This window comes from Panicum virgatum, chromosome 8N, assembly GCF_016808335.1.
Source record: "Panicum virgatum strain AP13 chromosome 8N, P.virgatum_v5, whole genome shotgun sequence".
Lineage (NCBI taxonomy): Eukaryota > Viridiplantae > Streptophyta > Magnoliopsida > Poales > Poaceae > Panicum > Panicum virgatum.
In genome coordinates, this window is record NC_053152.1 from 19,147,936 (window position 1) to 19,164,156 (window position 16,221).

The 16,221-nt window shown below is 36.7% G+C and overlaps 1 protein-coding gene across 1 annotated transcript; it reads right to left on the reverse strand.

The window, feature by feature from the left end:
- Nucleotides 1–4,046: 4,046 nt before the first annotated feature.
- On the reverse strand, nt 4,047–15,592 carry LOC120686598 (replication factor A protein 1-like). Its single transcript, XM_039968807.1, has 16 exons — nt 15,267–15,592; nt 14,593–14,667; nt 14,110–14,171; nt 13,828–13,901; nt 6,931–7,080; nt 6,541–6,811; nt 6,356–6,458; nt 6,144–6,271; nt 5,979–6,060; nt 5,730–5,862; nt 5,494–5,648; nt 4,883–5,371; nt 4,718–4,787; nt 4,545–4,621; nt 4,342–4,432; nt 4,047–4,238 (listed from the first exon to the last, which is right to left on the reverse strand). Exons 1-9 carry the CDS (start codon nt 15,587–15,589, stop codon nt 6,029–6,031), a joined length of 1,218 nt encoding a protein of 405 aa, XP_039824741.1. The 5' UTR covers nt 15,590–15,592; the 3' UTR covers nt 4,047–4,238; nt 4,342–4,432; nt 4,545–4,621; nt 4,718–4,787; nt 4,883–5,371; nt 5,494–5,648; nt 5,730–5,862; nt 5,979–6,028.
- Between the last annotated feature and the right edge of the window lie 629 nt (nt 15,593–16,221).

The window sequence follows — 16,221 nt, forward strand, 5'->3', positions numbered from 1 at the left end:
TTAGTCCCATTAATTATGTTGTCACTCAATCATCAAAATCACAAACAATGGCCTAATGAGGCCATGTTCCTTACAATCTCCCTCTTTTTGGTGATTAATGACAACATAATCGAAGTAAGCATAAAATTTGCAAAGATTGATAAAGTGAACCGCTTACACTTGCTTGGATGCTTACCACCATCCAATGACGACTTTGGCCTCACCCTACAACCATGATTCCCCTATTGTTTCTCCCCCTATTTGCTACTCCTCCCTCATATGTTGACTTGATCCACTTAATATTTCTCCTCCTTTGGAAGACATTTATATTTACCTTGCTTTGATTCAAACTTCTCCCCCTTTGGAATCAAATCACATAAAAAGGCTTTGCAAGACAATATAGTTCAAAGAGAAGGTTAGTAACCTAAGGAGTTAGTTCCATGAATCATGATCCAAGTGTATGATATCAATGAAGATACTAATTGAAGAATTACTAGGCTGAATCACAAAATCACTAAACTAGCATGACATGAGCTAAGCTTCCCGCAAAGTGTGTGTACAAAATGATAATGTGAAAATCAAGTGCACAACTAGATGTTTAAACAAGGAAGCTTAGGCCATATCATGTACGGAGTTAGATCTAAAATAACAAGGAATTGACAATGATACCAAAAGAATGAGTTTAGAACTTTGTATACCTCCGGGGGTGAATTAACTTACCTTGCATGATTTTAAAATGACTTGCAACCAATTGAAAGCCTTTAAATGATGAACACTTGGTACATCAAGATTGAGCAAATGTATGACCACTTAGCCTATAAAGTTAGATAGGGAAATTTAAATTATATAGAGCATGGCTCAATATGCATTAAAGCACACTATTTTATCTAATCACTCTTTTAGAGTTGTTTGTTAGTCTCAAAATAACAAACTATAGGATGAATTAGGCAATCTAAAATCTTAACCTATAGCTCCAACTTGATTGCACAAAAACTTAATCTAAAATATACTATCTAGATGTGCAACTATGGTTCTTCTAGTGTGAAACTCCCATTCCAAAAGAGTTTAGCAACCCAAAGCCAATCCTATCAAGATAATACTCTATGAAAGTAAAGGCACACAAAGAATACTAGTATAAAGTGCGGAAACGTAAATGAGAGATGAGAAGAAGCAAACTCTCGACACAAGGATTTATCCTGTGGTTCGGTTTGACACTAAGTCACCCCTACATCCACATTGTTGAAGCACTCAATCAATCAAGAGTATTGCTTCTCGACAATCAAGTCTCTTCTGTGAACACAATCACGGTCATCTTGATCCCATTTTCCACTAAGGAGCTTGCCGACAAAGGAAGGGAGTCTCCATGTCCCCCATACAATGTCGTCGACGTCGCTCCACACCAAGCCGGAGGGTCGAAGACGTGCCAGCGAGCCATCAAGTCTCCAAGCAGGCCGGCGCACCAAGGTACACTTGTTGGTTCACTCTAGAACCACTCACAGGGCAACAACACCTTACTCTCTCACTCACTTAAGAGCTAACCTAGCACTAACACTTTCAAATGTGTGCTAAGGACTAAAGATTTGATCACTAAGCACTTGGGTGGCTTGAACTTCTTCATTGTGTCTAGGACTTCACTTGGACTCCAGCAACTCCAAAATGGCTGGTGAAACCCATATATATATGGCACCAACTTGAACTAGCCATTTGTAGCCGTTATCCAATTTTCTGCGTAGGCGTCGGTTCTCCCGATGCTAGAACGTCGATTTAACCGGTCACTCACAACTTCAAACTAGCCGTTGCGCACTCCTGACATGCCTGCAGAACCATCAGTTAAACCGATGATATGCACCGTGCCTTATCGGTTCAACCGGTGCTGAAGAAGTCTTCCTCCCCTTCTCTGCAGCACTGACGTCATTGCACCGATGCATTTCGACGCTCGTCAGTTCAACCGACGCTGAAGGCTTGACTCCTGCGTGCTTGACATGCTCTGTGAGCAATAGTATGGTGCATGTACCGATGACCTGTTGTGCACTGTCGGTTTAACCGGTGCCTCTTGAGTTCTTCAGTTGATCTTCAAAACGTACGGTCCATTGCACCAATGCATCTGCGTCGGTTTATCCGGCAACCATCGAGATAATGCCTCTGCGTAATTCTGCTGCACTTGTCCAATACATCGCAGCGATCAATTGGATACTTCAAATATATTCTAATTCTGGTTTTTCACTATGACTTGGCATCTCTACGGTGGATTGGACTTGGCGTCCTGATGGTGGATTGGACATAGTGTCTCGATGGTGGATTGAACTTGGCGTCTCGATGGTGATTTAAATAAGTTGGATTATATCCATGGGACCTAAAAATCATACAAATATGATCTCATAAATTTGTTAGTCCCATTAATTATGTTTTCATTCAATCATCAAAATAACAAACAATGGCTTAATGGGGCCATGTTCCTTACACCGAACTTTGGCCAAAAATATGCCATTTCTGAATATTTCAGTATTGTGTAATTTGCTTATTTTGGCAGCATGTCAAATTGATTTAAAGTGTGAAAACGTGATGGAACCTATCAAAATTTACTGTGCATGTAAATCAAAGACATAATACTGCAAAATTATGTAAAAACATTGAAGGTTTTTACGTAAAATTTAGAGAAACAGGCTCGTAAATATGTGGTTTCAGGCTGTCAAATGGTGGACTTTGTCAAATCTCAAAAGTGTCTGTGCATAGTGATTTGATCAGGTTTAACTGAGATTTTGAACTATTAAATCAAATTTTTATACAACAATATTGCATCCATATTGAATTAGATATATCGGGCTATATATCAAGTTTATGTTAGACCTAATTTCAAATATCTAGTTAAAATTTAATTTAAACAGGTGTTCAATATAGATACTTTTAAAAATTTACAACACTAGCAGTTTTTCAAGTGAGGCCCCGTTTAGTTCCCAAAAAATTTTCTACAGTACCCGTCACATCGAATATTTGTACACATGCATGGAGTATTAAATGTAGTTTGAAAAAATAATTAATTATATAGTCTAACCGATTAGCATGATATGAATTTTTTAAGCCTAATTAGTCCATAATTAGATATTAATTACCAAATAACAATGAAAGTACTACAGTATCAGAATCCAAAAAATTTCGCGAACTAAACGGGGCTTGATTGATATTTAAACTAAATTTTGAATTTGTTTCTTTGAGAAAACATGTTTATGGGTCACATATGATGCATTTAGCATGTTGAACTTTATTTGAGCATAAAAATCTATATTTAGACTTTTTTGTTCTTTATTAATATTTAATGCAAATATAACTTAAACACTACGTAATTGTAAATTAATAATGCTTTAACAGACACATACTCGAATTGCACATAAAAAATATTAGTGACCAAAATGTACAATGCTACATTCTAATGACATGCTTTGCAGATGATTTAAGATTAATTATCATTCTAAACACTAGAGGTGTGACATAGGAGGCCACACAACACTTAAGTTTTCTTAACTCCTAAATGTATTTCCTTAAATATGCAACATCAAAATAAATGTGTTAGATCCATATTATACCCTAGGTAAGCCCAAACAATCTCTCGGTTAAATACTACTACTAACAAGAATGTCACTGTCCAATTAAAGCGTGAGCACTACTGCTTTGTTAAAAAGATATACTGGTTACAACTGGATTTAATTCTATATATGTTGAAGGGACCCATATATCAGCAGCAGCTGCTTGACCGGCTAGCATACATCACGAGTACATTACGCGCGCTTGTGCGCGCCTATGTATTTTGTAATTGTATATATGTAATCTTTGGCAAGAAAGAAGAATAAGCTTTGGAAAGAATATAGTAACATTAAAAGTTTTGATACGACACATATAGATGGTTATCAATATTGGATGGGATGCGTAAAAAAGAAAGTATTGAAGTATCTATGTGCATAGATGATCAATATAATAGATTGTTTAAATAAAGTTATCAATAAGGTTTAACTCTTCAATAATATATGGTTTAAATAAGGTTATCAATATAATAGGTAGTTGGTCAGCTAGTATAAGCAGACCGAGTAGAATGTCTTAAGTTCTAGAAATACATAGGTACATAACATAAAGTGTAGTTTATAGTAGTAGTGCAATGGAGAAGTAGATATAATTTTGGTCTGATCATTCTTTTTTGCCGAGTTGATCAAAGCTCAGGCAATGGCGCAACACTTGCAGATGGTTGCTCATCAGCTTCTCAGTCTTTCCTGTAAATATTTTTTTTGGTTTATTAGTTATCAAGGAAAAGGAATTTGGTCATTAAATATTTAAATGTAATATGTTTTAATAAAGAAAAGTAAAATGCAGTACCTTGTCTTAACATTGTTATTTTTTGGGAGTTTTTGGAAGCTTGGTTGTGCTGGGCTTCCCTGGTGGCGACATTGGTTTTGGATGTGAAGAGCTGTATATGTTTGTTGATATATCAGAAAGGAATATGGTATGTCAACTATGTATTTATTTCTGCTGAAAGTACAGTTTAAATCGAACAAATAACAGCATGGATTTCATGATACCTTTGTAGATCAGAACTTTTTTCATCAACATTCTTCCTGTTAAGTGTTGCTGTCTCAGATGGTAACTCTTCTTCATCCTGATAGAAAAAATATTACCAAAATTAATAGTTTTAGAAAATCTAAGATTAAATATTGTCTGGCTGTTCTTTTATATAGTATACATAGGGACGTACCACTTCATCTTTTTCGGACATGTGGAGTCTTTTCTTGGATGATTTTGTTGCAGGTGGTGTTGTAGTGAGGCTGTTTAAAATGTAGTGGTGTTAGTATTGTACACAAAAAAAGAATTTTTTCCCCTTCTAAAAACAATGTAAATAGATGGAAGCTCAAAATCTTACGTATTGGTGTTCTCTTCTGAAGTATTTGGAGGAAGCTCAGAGGTTTTAGCTGAGGTCTGAAGAGAAAATTGTTCTAGAGGCAGCATCTTAGTAGGTGTGTCAAGGATAGGTGATTCAGAACTGCTCTTAGGTGTGTTTGATGGAAGGACACTTCCACTTGATTGGGCATAGAAGTTGGCATTTTGGATTACTAGCTGGCTTTGATTGGGAGGGTGGAATGGAAGGGCACGTTGCTTGCCATAGCTATGAATTATACTATTGACCTGGTATGATTTCTTAGGGTTGCGGTAGCTAGCTTCGGCCATGGTAACAGAAAAGGTGAATTTGGACGAGACTATAGCTGCAATATCAGCGGGAATGTTATCCCTGTTTCTATAAGATCTCATCACAGCTTCAACTGGTTTACCAACAATACGATGAGCAACAGTAGCAAATGCAATCATCTCAGATTCTTCAGTCCGATCAGAAGCAATGAATTGAAGTTTGTATCTGATTTTGTAATAAGAAATTGATTTTGAATGAGATGAAATTTTGAAGTAAATGAGAAGAAGGTGTTTGATACTGATTACCTTATAGTTTTGAGAATTTAGACAATGATAGCGGAAACTTACTTGTATGAGTATTTATCAATGGTATTGCATTCTAAGCATATGTAGGAAGAACCATCTTGTTGACACGATTTGCGACAGAAATTGCATGCTGGGTACCACCAAGATTGTGTTTCAGCTAAACGGATGATAGTTACAGTGCAGCGGCATCCAGTTTTCTGTATTAGAAGGAAAAGGATAAAGTGTAGGAATAAACATATAGTGGAGGCACTCAATTTGTTGTTTGATGGGTTCATTACCGGAAATTCATAAGGATCTATCTCTTCCATTTCTCTGAGTGTTAGTAAATCTAGTACAGCAATAGGCTCTGGTTGGTTTTGCTCAGTAATTGGAATGCCAGCTCGTTTAATCTCGAAAGGTTGTCCCAGTGTGCTGAAATGTTGGATATATGTGCAAACAAATTTTATAAGAAACATTTGTTGTAGAAATAAGAATTAATAAATGTTAAGTAGTAGGTGCATATAAAGAAGTTATTTGTTTGTTTCTACCTGTTTAATAGATGTGCTGCTTCTGGTATATCAGGATTTATGTACCAATGTCAAGCTAAGTAGCCACTGACATTAAGTTCACCTATATAAATAAGATAGGTTATGGATATTGAATCATGAAAGATACTATAAGAAACAACCTGGAATGATTTGGAATGGACATACCACGGTAAAGTTTGACAAGGCATCCAGTGAATAATATTATGATTGGTTTGTCTTCTGAAGTTGTGTCTTTTGGAATATCAAATTGTGTTGCTTTGGAGCCCCAAAGAACTAGCTTGATCTCTTCACCGCTGAGTTCAAGTGTTGTAAATTTTGTTAACAAAGTAAATTGAGATGTTACTGTCATAAAATATGTCATCACAGTGTTGGCTTACATTTCATCTTTCAACTTGATATCACGACGCAGACTAGGTTTGGATTGATTTAAGAATGGAATCCATTGCGGTTCATTTATCTCTGTGAGTATGCCCAAGATATCTGGAAATTAAAATACAATTAGAAATCTATTGATGATATAAGTTTGTTTTCGGAAAAGAAAAAGTATGTTACTGTTTCTTACCATGGAATTTTTTTTTGTCGTTAATGAACTCTGGAAGTTTGCTGAATGGAGTTAGGTTGTAGATGTACTTGGGTTCAGTTATTTCTTCAGTTGCTGCACTGATTTTGGTATGACAGGTAAACTCCAACATATATGGTCCAGGAACAGATCTGAAAGCATCTTTTGCATTGCAAACTCTGAAGCGGCTTATGACATAAGTTCTATCAACTTGTATAATCGGACCATGTTTGTCTGCCTCTTTTGCTGGGATCTCAGCATACATAGTGTTTCCCTGAAATGAAATGTTCGTTGCAATATTTGTTGTAAATAAATATAATGTAATTTTTCCTCAATCTAGTTATGGTTGTAATTATTGAAGTAGTAATGTGAAGGAAACTGTTTTCAGTATACCTGGCTGTCAACAAGAACCAAATCAATATGCTGTAAGGGGTTGTCTTCGTTGATTCCACGATACTCCCATTTTCTGCAGACACGCACATGAATTGTTTTGTGCCAATCTTTGGGCTGTAAGGTTGAAAGTGGGCTGAAAACCATCTTGGCCTGAAAAGGAAAACAATATGTCAAAGTACTATGTTACATAATTGAGGATGGCTGCAAAGAGGGTATGACATTCGAAGAAGAAAGACATATAAACAATAAAATTTATGGTTGAACTCTTGAAAAAATGGTTTTAGTAGAAGTTACCTGTCTATTAATCATGTCAGTTTGATACTGTGTAGTTACATTAACATGTTATAATCTCAGCTTGTCTGTGTATTGCAATTTATGGCAGTAAATACTTCAGGGTATACAATATTTTTTGTTGTATCTGAATATTCACCATTGTCATCTTGTATGAGAATTTTCAGCCCTTTTTTAGATGTTACTCTAGAGATGGCAACATATAATTGTCCATGAGTGAAAACTGGTCTTTTAAGAAAGATCCCAATCATAGCCAATGTCTGACCTTGGCTTTTATTTATAGTCATTGCATAGCATACACGTACAGGAAACTGTCTTCGTTGAAGCACAAATGGTAGTTTCTGATTTTTTAATGTAAGTTGTATTCTAGGGATTAGAACACTACGGCCAGCAAAGGTACCACTGATGATTGTTGCTTGTATTTCCATGTCACCCAGTGCTGTCACTATTAGTCTTGTGCCATTGCACAGACCAATTGATTGGTTCAGATTGCGTAAAAGCATGATTGGGACACCCACCTTTAAAGTAAGCTCATGAGTTGGGAAATTAGAACCATTGAGTGAGTTGAGTAGTTCAACTGGGTATAGAATATCATATGACTCATGGCTGTCAGGTGCTTTCACAATCTTGTCACAGCTTAAATACTGTTTTCCATCACCAGGAAGCAATGATACTATGTAGTTATTAATTTCATCGACCGAGTCATTTGTTGGGCATAATATGGCTCTGCTTTTCAAATAATCTATATTCTGGTATTCGTTGATAAGATGTGTATATAGCATTGACAATAGCAGGGATGGCTTCTTCATGACCCTTAATCAGTAGATCTTCAGGAATTTTTACTAACATCTCATCTGAATTATCTGTTGGTATTTGCGATTCTAAATTTCCTTCACCGATAGACAATACCCAATTGCTGAAATCTAATAATTCTTTCTGTGATTTAATATCTAAATCAGGGCATTGTAATCTCATATTTTTATGCAATGTGAGGATTGTAACTGCAGACCATAATGGAGAATTGATAATTGCAGCATTTATGATCTGATTACGTGTTCCCCCTTCTATTATAGGTAATATTTGTCGTGGATCTCCACCAAGGACAACAACTTTACCACCGAAAGGTATAGAACGAAGGTCAGGATTATTGGTAGACAGTAGATCCCGTAATGTTCTATCAAGTGTTTCTAAAGCTCTTCTATGTGTCATAAGTGCTTCATCCCAAATAATGAGAGATGTTTGTTGTATGAGGTCTGCCAACATTGTTCCCCGTTTAATGTCACAGACAGTGTCATCATCTAATTCACATGGAATTTTAAATCTGGAGTGTGCTGTGCGACCACCAGGAAGTAGTAATGAGGCAACACCAGAAGAGGCAACAGTTAATACAATCTTTTCATTGCCTCGTAAATAAGTACTATAGTATTCCATAGATAAGTTTTGCCGGTTCCGCCATATCCTGATACGAAATAGAAAGCAGGTGTGCCTGTATTTACAGCAGCCATGATGGTATTGAAAGCATGCAACTGCTCATCGTTTAAGGTTATTATCATCTCTTCAGATCTAAGTAAAAGTTCAGTAGCATCATAGTTCAACTCTTCTTCAATTAAGCGATTGCCACGAGGACCAGAAGATAGATTAGTTTTGGAAGGAATATTGTGTTCTCGAATATTTCCACCATTGCATGCAAAAAGTGTTGTTAAATCATCAAGAAGAGAGTCTTTTAGTATGGGCTCTGATATTGTATATAATTTGTTGCCAATATTTTCTCTAATCTGATATTGTATATCATCTGCCATTAATCTCCAAACTTTTTCAAAAAAAGCATACTCATCAGCTATTTCACAGTAAAGAAGCATTGTGACAAAAAGCTGTCTTAGTTGTGCTGAAGTTGCCCATGCAGCAGCTTCATCGAAAGCATGATACCATTCTTGATCATTGCCAAGGAGACCTCTGGCGTTGCAAGCTGCTTTAAAAGTAGGGTATATTATGCCATTATATGTCCGAATATCTTCATAGCTGCGAGCACCTTTCACATTCATAAGAAGAATTCTAAGGTAATATCTTTCACCAACCGAAGGATGCACATAATAAAGTCTGCCAATTTTGCCTTTAGATCCTTGTCTAGGTTGCCATGTCTTCGTTTTGCGAACCCAACGCCATTTGGAAGGAAACTCAAGATATGTTAGTGTTCTAGCAGTTTCATATGTTCTATTTGCAGTGAACCATTCGGTGAGCATAGTTTTCTTTAAGAAGTCGTTTGAAATAATTTATGCCATGTTAGTGTTTATATGATACAGAATATTATTTTCATCTGGTAAATGTACAGGAAGTCTTTCAACAGCTGGATAGTGGCGATGTATATCAAAACCAAATATCCGCCAGCAAGCATCCTGTTCACATATATATCGATAATCAAGATATTCTTTAACTTCATTTCTTGTTTGTGTTTCTTCATCTTCAGGGACATCTTCTCCATTTCGAAGGCGCTGGAGGTAAGCTTTGCTGCAATCTGGCCCTTTAGTAACATATTTGAATAAATATTTGATGAATATACCTTTGTTGCACCACTCAACATTTATATGAGCTTGGAATTTCTTAAGCAGATACATATTATAGGGTACGACCCATTGATTAGACAGTTTGTGTGGACCTTTTTGGACAAAACGGCCATTATCAGGCCTTTTGTATGTAGCAAATCCATTTGGATCAATTATGATTTCATTTTGAAAGTTTTTTGGATAACCTTTGGAGCATTTGCCATTTTTCATGCATGGAGCATTAGGATTGTAAGATCCACAAGGGCCATGAATCATATGCTCTGCAACAAGAGCATAACCTAGAGGGTCTTCATTTGGATCAGGAATTTCAGCACTTATGAACCGATCAACTAAAGCTGGAGTTGGATTACTTGTGTCTTCCACTAGCCAGAAGATAAGATGAGCATGAGGCAACCCACGTTTCTGGAATTCAACAGTATGTAGAGCTGCCATGACATTAATATTTATCAATTACTGGAGAAATTCAAGTATAATAGGTCCAAAAATTACAGAGAATTTAGTGGGATTGTTTATGATGAGGAATTGTATCATACCTGCTTGCAACAGGTCCAAAAATTTTCCACTCTTTATATCATCAAGCATTTCTTCTAATTTCATATTATATACTCGCACAACTATGTCAGCTCTGTCTGATGGTTTTTGTCCAGGTTCGAGAATTCCCAAATTTATTTCTTTCCAATTTATGTTGCAAGTGAATGTAATAAAGAAATCTGGTGGACCAAAAACTCTGCAGATGGCTACACCATCATGATAGTTTTGGATCATGTATCGTCTGCCACCAGTATGTGAAGCTGGTAATACTATTAGTTTTCCTATCTCGCTGCCATCAATACAGCCACGACCCACTGCATCTGCTATTCCTTGGAAATTTTCTATTCTGAATTTATCTTGGTTTTTTAAAATGTACCAGAGTCTGTTTTCATCAATTGCAGCTCTAGCGTCAACTTTAGCCTGACTAGAAAGAAGACCATAACATAAGTAAGGATTAGGCTAGCCTTTTCTATAATGGAATTGATGTCTATAATAATCTTGCATCGTCATTGTGGACCGCCTTTTGCGTTTGTTGGACTCGGTGCCACTGTAGATAACTCCGACTTGAAAACCTCTTTCACCAAAGGGAAATAAAAGTGGATATTGAATAGCCATATATGCTGGATGCAGACTTGAAATTTGGTGCAAATGACCAGATTTGGACTCAATTATTATATCACGTTTAAAAGTTTCAGGAGAGAAATCACCAACTACAAGCATTGCCAGCTCATCTGTGGTTGGTAGATTGTACTGCACAGGATCACCTTCAGAGGCACCCACTATTCTGATAACAAATTCTTCATTTTCATAACCTTGTAATATGTCCCGTGCAGCTCTAAATTTTTTAGCAAATGGATTATGCTCATCAAGCATCTTAATTAACCTTTCAACTATAGAAGGATCTATAGGATCATCTCCCTGATCAGATGGATGCAAAGCCCGTATTCGATTTTGCACTTCATTAGAAGTGTCATATATGTACAGCTGAATGAATTTCGGTGGAGATCCATCATATGGTAATAATGAGCCAATTCGATGATGAACCTAACCATGGATCTTGAATATTGGAGGGCCATGGCCGTCGTTGATAGTTCTATCTATATTTGCTCCCATTGATGTAAAAGCAAATAAGCAGTTGTATTGCCGAATATTACGCATGAATTTATTGCTCATAGGACCACCATCATATTTTGCCAGTGACGCCAAAGGTTCAGGATGTGGGCGATGTGGTGGTATTTTGATCTTCCCTCCCTTGCAGCAAGAATTATAGGTGATTTTGTTTTGTCGGTAACAAGAATCTAATTTAATGCGTTCTTGATACCAGAATACAGCTTCACAGTGTTTACACACATAATCAGGGGATCCCAAGAAAGACCTTTCAGGATATGAAGCTGTATTTGCGTATGCATTGTGAGTAAGTATTTTTCAAATGAGAAGTAAAGTTATTTTGTAAAAAAATGGTTTATTAATTTATGTGGAAATAGAATTAGAGAGTAAGAGGTAATAATCGTGAACTAAATATTTTGAGATTACCAAATTTAATGGTACATTAGGTAAATAGTAAATGCAGGTCTGCATCATAGTACCTTTTAGTGTATCTATATACTCCTGTGTGAAATATCCGCATTGTCGAGATGGCTTGGCTTCAGATAAGACGTCTAATATCATGTGACATATAAATATGGTGGCCATCGATGAATGGATTTGTAAGTGTAAAAGTTACATGGATAAAAAAATGGTCCATATGTTAGTAATTTGTAGTTTAATGAAATTTGAAGTGAGTATTAGTAGTACTAAGCTTAATTATATTATACCTGTCTTAGGATTCCGTTTCTGTTTTAAAATTTTCATTCTTTTAGCACGGTTGTCAGCTGCATTTGATATTAAAGGGTTGTAGGACCCTGTGTCAGCATGTGTCCTTCGTCGTTTGAAAGTACATCCCCGATTATCATGGGTGCATGCTTTGTTAGTAGCAAAGAGCATCATGTCAACACAAAAGCTAAAATATCGTATATGTAATATTGAAACAGAGAATGCACATACTGGATGATGATTTCTCATCATTAGAAGTGTCCATTGACGTAGGCATCATTATGATGCTTGTATATTGATATATAAAATTTAGATTTTTGCAATTCCTGTATAGTAGATGGAATGCAAGAATAGTTAGCCATATAAGGGATTAGTACATTTAAATTGGATTGGCAATTGTTGGCATTGTGACAGTAAAATTAAATGTCTAGTAATTGATACGATACAAATATTAGTCTACATAGTTGGATACATGAGTAACTGATTAACAGTTACTATTAATTACAGGGGAATGTATCAGCAGGAAGATAAAGCACATAGATAGGGAAAGAGGAAATAAAATAAAAGGGGAAAAATAAAACAGGGAATAAAATAAAGGGGAAAAATAAAAAAATAAAGTGACATGAAATATTGATGGTAATTGTGAGGTACTATTCTTAGGCATAGAAATAAGTGATATTGATTCAAGAAAAAGTGGCAAGAACATATTTAGTTGTGTGTACGTTTGGGAAGCAGCGTGCTACTACCATTGCATACGTAGTTCACTTTTGACGGGTAGTAATCTAGTGTGAGTGTGGGGAAATTTTCATTTCTAACTTCTCTGTAAGTAATTTGTCCATCACAGTAATAATTTGTTATTGTGAGGTTATAAAAAAGCTGCAGAAATGAAACTGCTTTGAGACATGCTTTTTCATATGCATCATTAAGATCTGAATATGCCGTTTGCCAGAAAAAAAACTCATGGCGTGGTCCTATGAGTTCCAACTGCGGCAATTCCAATTCGACACCACATAATATTGTCGAACTGTCTGCAATTTCAGTGATGAGAGATGCATATGGTAAACGGCATTCAGAAGCCGCAGCATGGAGGAGTGCGATTGGAGATGGTCCATGTACAAACATAGTGTTCTTTTAACAGTGCCAGATGATCCACAACTGCTTTGTAGAGCTATTGTACAAAAGTTATAAAAAAATAAAAAAGTAAATACAATCAAAGGAAAGAGAAAAAAAATAGAAGATAGAAATGTGTGTTAGACAAAAGGAATTAGGAAAGGTAATTTATTTAAACAGCAGCAAGTTAGGACATCTAATTTTAGGAGGCCAATCTGGTGTAAGCAAAGGGAAAGAATAAGGAATATTAAGTCTAAATGGCCGTAGAGTTTTTAATTTGAAAATTCCAAGAAGATAAGTAACAGTATATATGTCACGTTATTTTTAGCAAGTTGTTTACTTGAATTCTATTAATAGAAGACAATATGCCTATTGTTATTGCCAATCCAGTTTAAGTTTGTATACAGATACTGCGCACATATAAGTAAAGTTTTTTAAAAAATATATAAATTAGCCATGATTCTGGCAAAGGATAAATGGATAACAGCCTACAATGTATTTGACATTTCTATTTGAAACCATATGGGTTGGAAAAAAAAAGAGTGCAATTTGAATTATTAGAAAGCATTGAAGAATGTCAGTAGTAGATTACCAGCAATGTGAAAGTTGTCGTGGAAGATGCGACCAATTCTATTGGGGCTTTTTCTCCGGACAGGGCATTTCTTACTGTGTACCATACAATTAGTATTTGAATTAGTAAAATGGTAACGAATTAACAATATGTGACTATTTAGTATGCACCTGACATGCAGAGGAATGAAAAGTATTTTTTTTCAATCTCATTTTTTAAAGAACATTTATGATTAGAAGGGGAAGTGAAGCTGTGTTTGATTGTTATTAATAATGGATGCAACTAATCTTTGTTTAAGTATACCTGCAGGGAGTAGTTGTTTTTGCCTAACCAATTCTGCGTACCAGAAGAGCAAGTACACCAAACTGCGCATAAAGAAAAACTGCTAGTAAATGTGACTGGTGGAGCAGAGTACAACAGCAGCTAGAACTAAACTGATAGAGACATTAGGGAATTAGTCCAAACAGCTATGGGGGAATTTAATAGCGGACCTAGGATTGGTTGGTTCACATGCGGAGGAGCAAGAAAACTTTGGATAAAAGGACGAATCTGAGGTAGGTAGCCATTATCAGTACAAATCTATAAGCACTCCTAAAATTGAATGGATATAGTTGGATCTGTGGCAGAATGACAGAATGAGAACAGCTAGGGTGAATTTATTGGGGATTTAAGATTGGGTGGCGTGCGTCTGGTGGAGAAAGAAAAAGTAATTAGTAATTAAGATGGGAAAATGGTGGTGAACTTGGAAATGTCAGGAAGAGAGCAAGAATGTAGTTAATATGTTACCAGGAATACTGAAGTCGGTGTTGAAGGTGTGACCAAATCAGTTGTAGCTTTTCATTGGAAAAAGGTGATTTCGAACTGTGTAGTAGTGAGAGTTGAAATAAAAAATAGCATACAATTAGGAATTAAAATGAGGAAATGGTGGTCATTTGGCAATATGCCATCAGTAGGTTTGTAGCTGACAGCCTGACACTTGAAGGGACGAGAAGCAGAAGGTGATTTCGAACTGTGTAGTAGTGAGAGTTGAAATAAAAAATAGCATACAATTAGGAATTAAAATGAGGAAATGGTGATCATTTGGCAATATGCCATCAGTAGGTTTGTAACTGACAGCCTGACACTTGAAGGGACGAGAAGCAGTTTTTTTTTTTGGAAGCTTTAGGCTGCAGTGGAGTACCTAATGCGGCACCAAGAAAATTAATTGGAGCAGCAGCGGGGAACCTAATGCGGTAACTAGATAATACTAAATCATGTTTGTATAGATCTGTAACTATATAATATCAAACATTGGGCTGCGCACTTCTGCAGAAGCTAAAAAGTTTCAGCACAGGAAAGAATCAAGATGGACAACCATAAGCGAAACCAAAGTGCCTGACGGAGAACTCAATGGAGCAAGCTAGATCTGAAACAGATTGAATGACGGGTAAAACTGAAGAACGGTAAGGAACTAAACATACCAGATCGAGGGAAAGAAGAGGGGGTCGCCGTTCCTGCACACCGGGACGAGCGGAGCTGGCCAAGGAAGAGCACCTGCAGCAGAGGACGAGGAGGCTGAAGGTGTGGTGGGAGGAGCTCGTTGGAGGAGGAAATTGGAGGGAGAGGACGGAAGGAGGAAGAGGGGAGAAAGCAAGAAAGGATAACGCGAGAAGGTTCGAGCAGACGAAGGGGGACAACCGGTACGGAAGAAGCTGCGGGGACCGTCCGATGGATATCGCATGGACCATATAATTTTTGATGTCGTGGACCAATGACGTGCTGAAGAGGGGTGGGTCTTTAACATATAGAAATAGAAATATCGTAAGCAAAATAAATCCAAACAACTCCTATTTAAATTTCTTAACCTTTTTTCTTTATTCCTGGTCCATCCACATTATGGTGATGTTTCGAATTCTTGAGCTTGTCGAATCAATATGCTAACATACTTTTTTCCTGTTTTCCATGGCCCTTCTTTAATGTGTCTCTTCTCTATTGGGCTGCAAACAGTTTTGTCGCGCGCCTGGGTTCCCCTCGATCCACAGATGTTTGAATTTTTAGCATTCAAATTTTTTTACAAACAAAGTGATATTAGCGACTGTGTTTAACAAAAACAAAGACATACATTAACTGCAGTTATGTAATTTACATTGCCCGCAAAAAAAATAATGTACGTTTGTACACTATATACGCATTTGATTGACATTTTATCATCTGCTTGACCTTCCAAAATACAGATATGCTCTGTAAAAGGAAAACATGGGAGTATTTGGCATCAATTAAGTTAATCCGATACTTGTGTAGTGCTTTGTCTCTTCCAGATATTTCTTGCCGGAACAGGAGAGCGGGAGAAGGAAGGAAGCATGGAAGCCGCGGTGGTGACGCTGCCAAAGCTTGTCGCATCCAGCCGCCCTACGTCAGCCGACGTTCCCGTGAGCT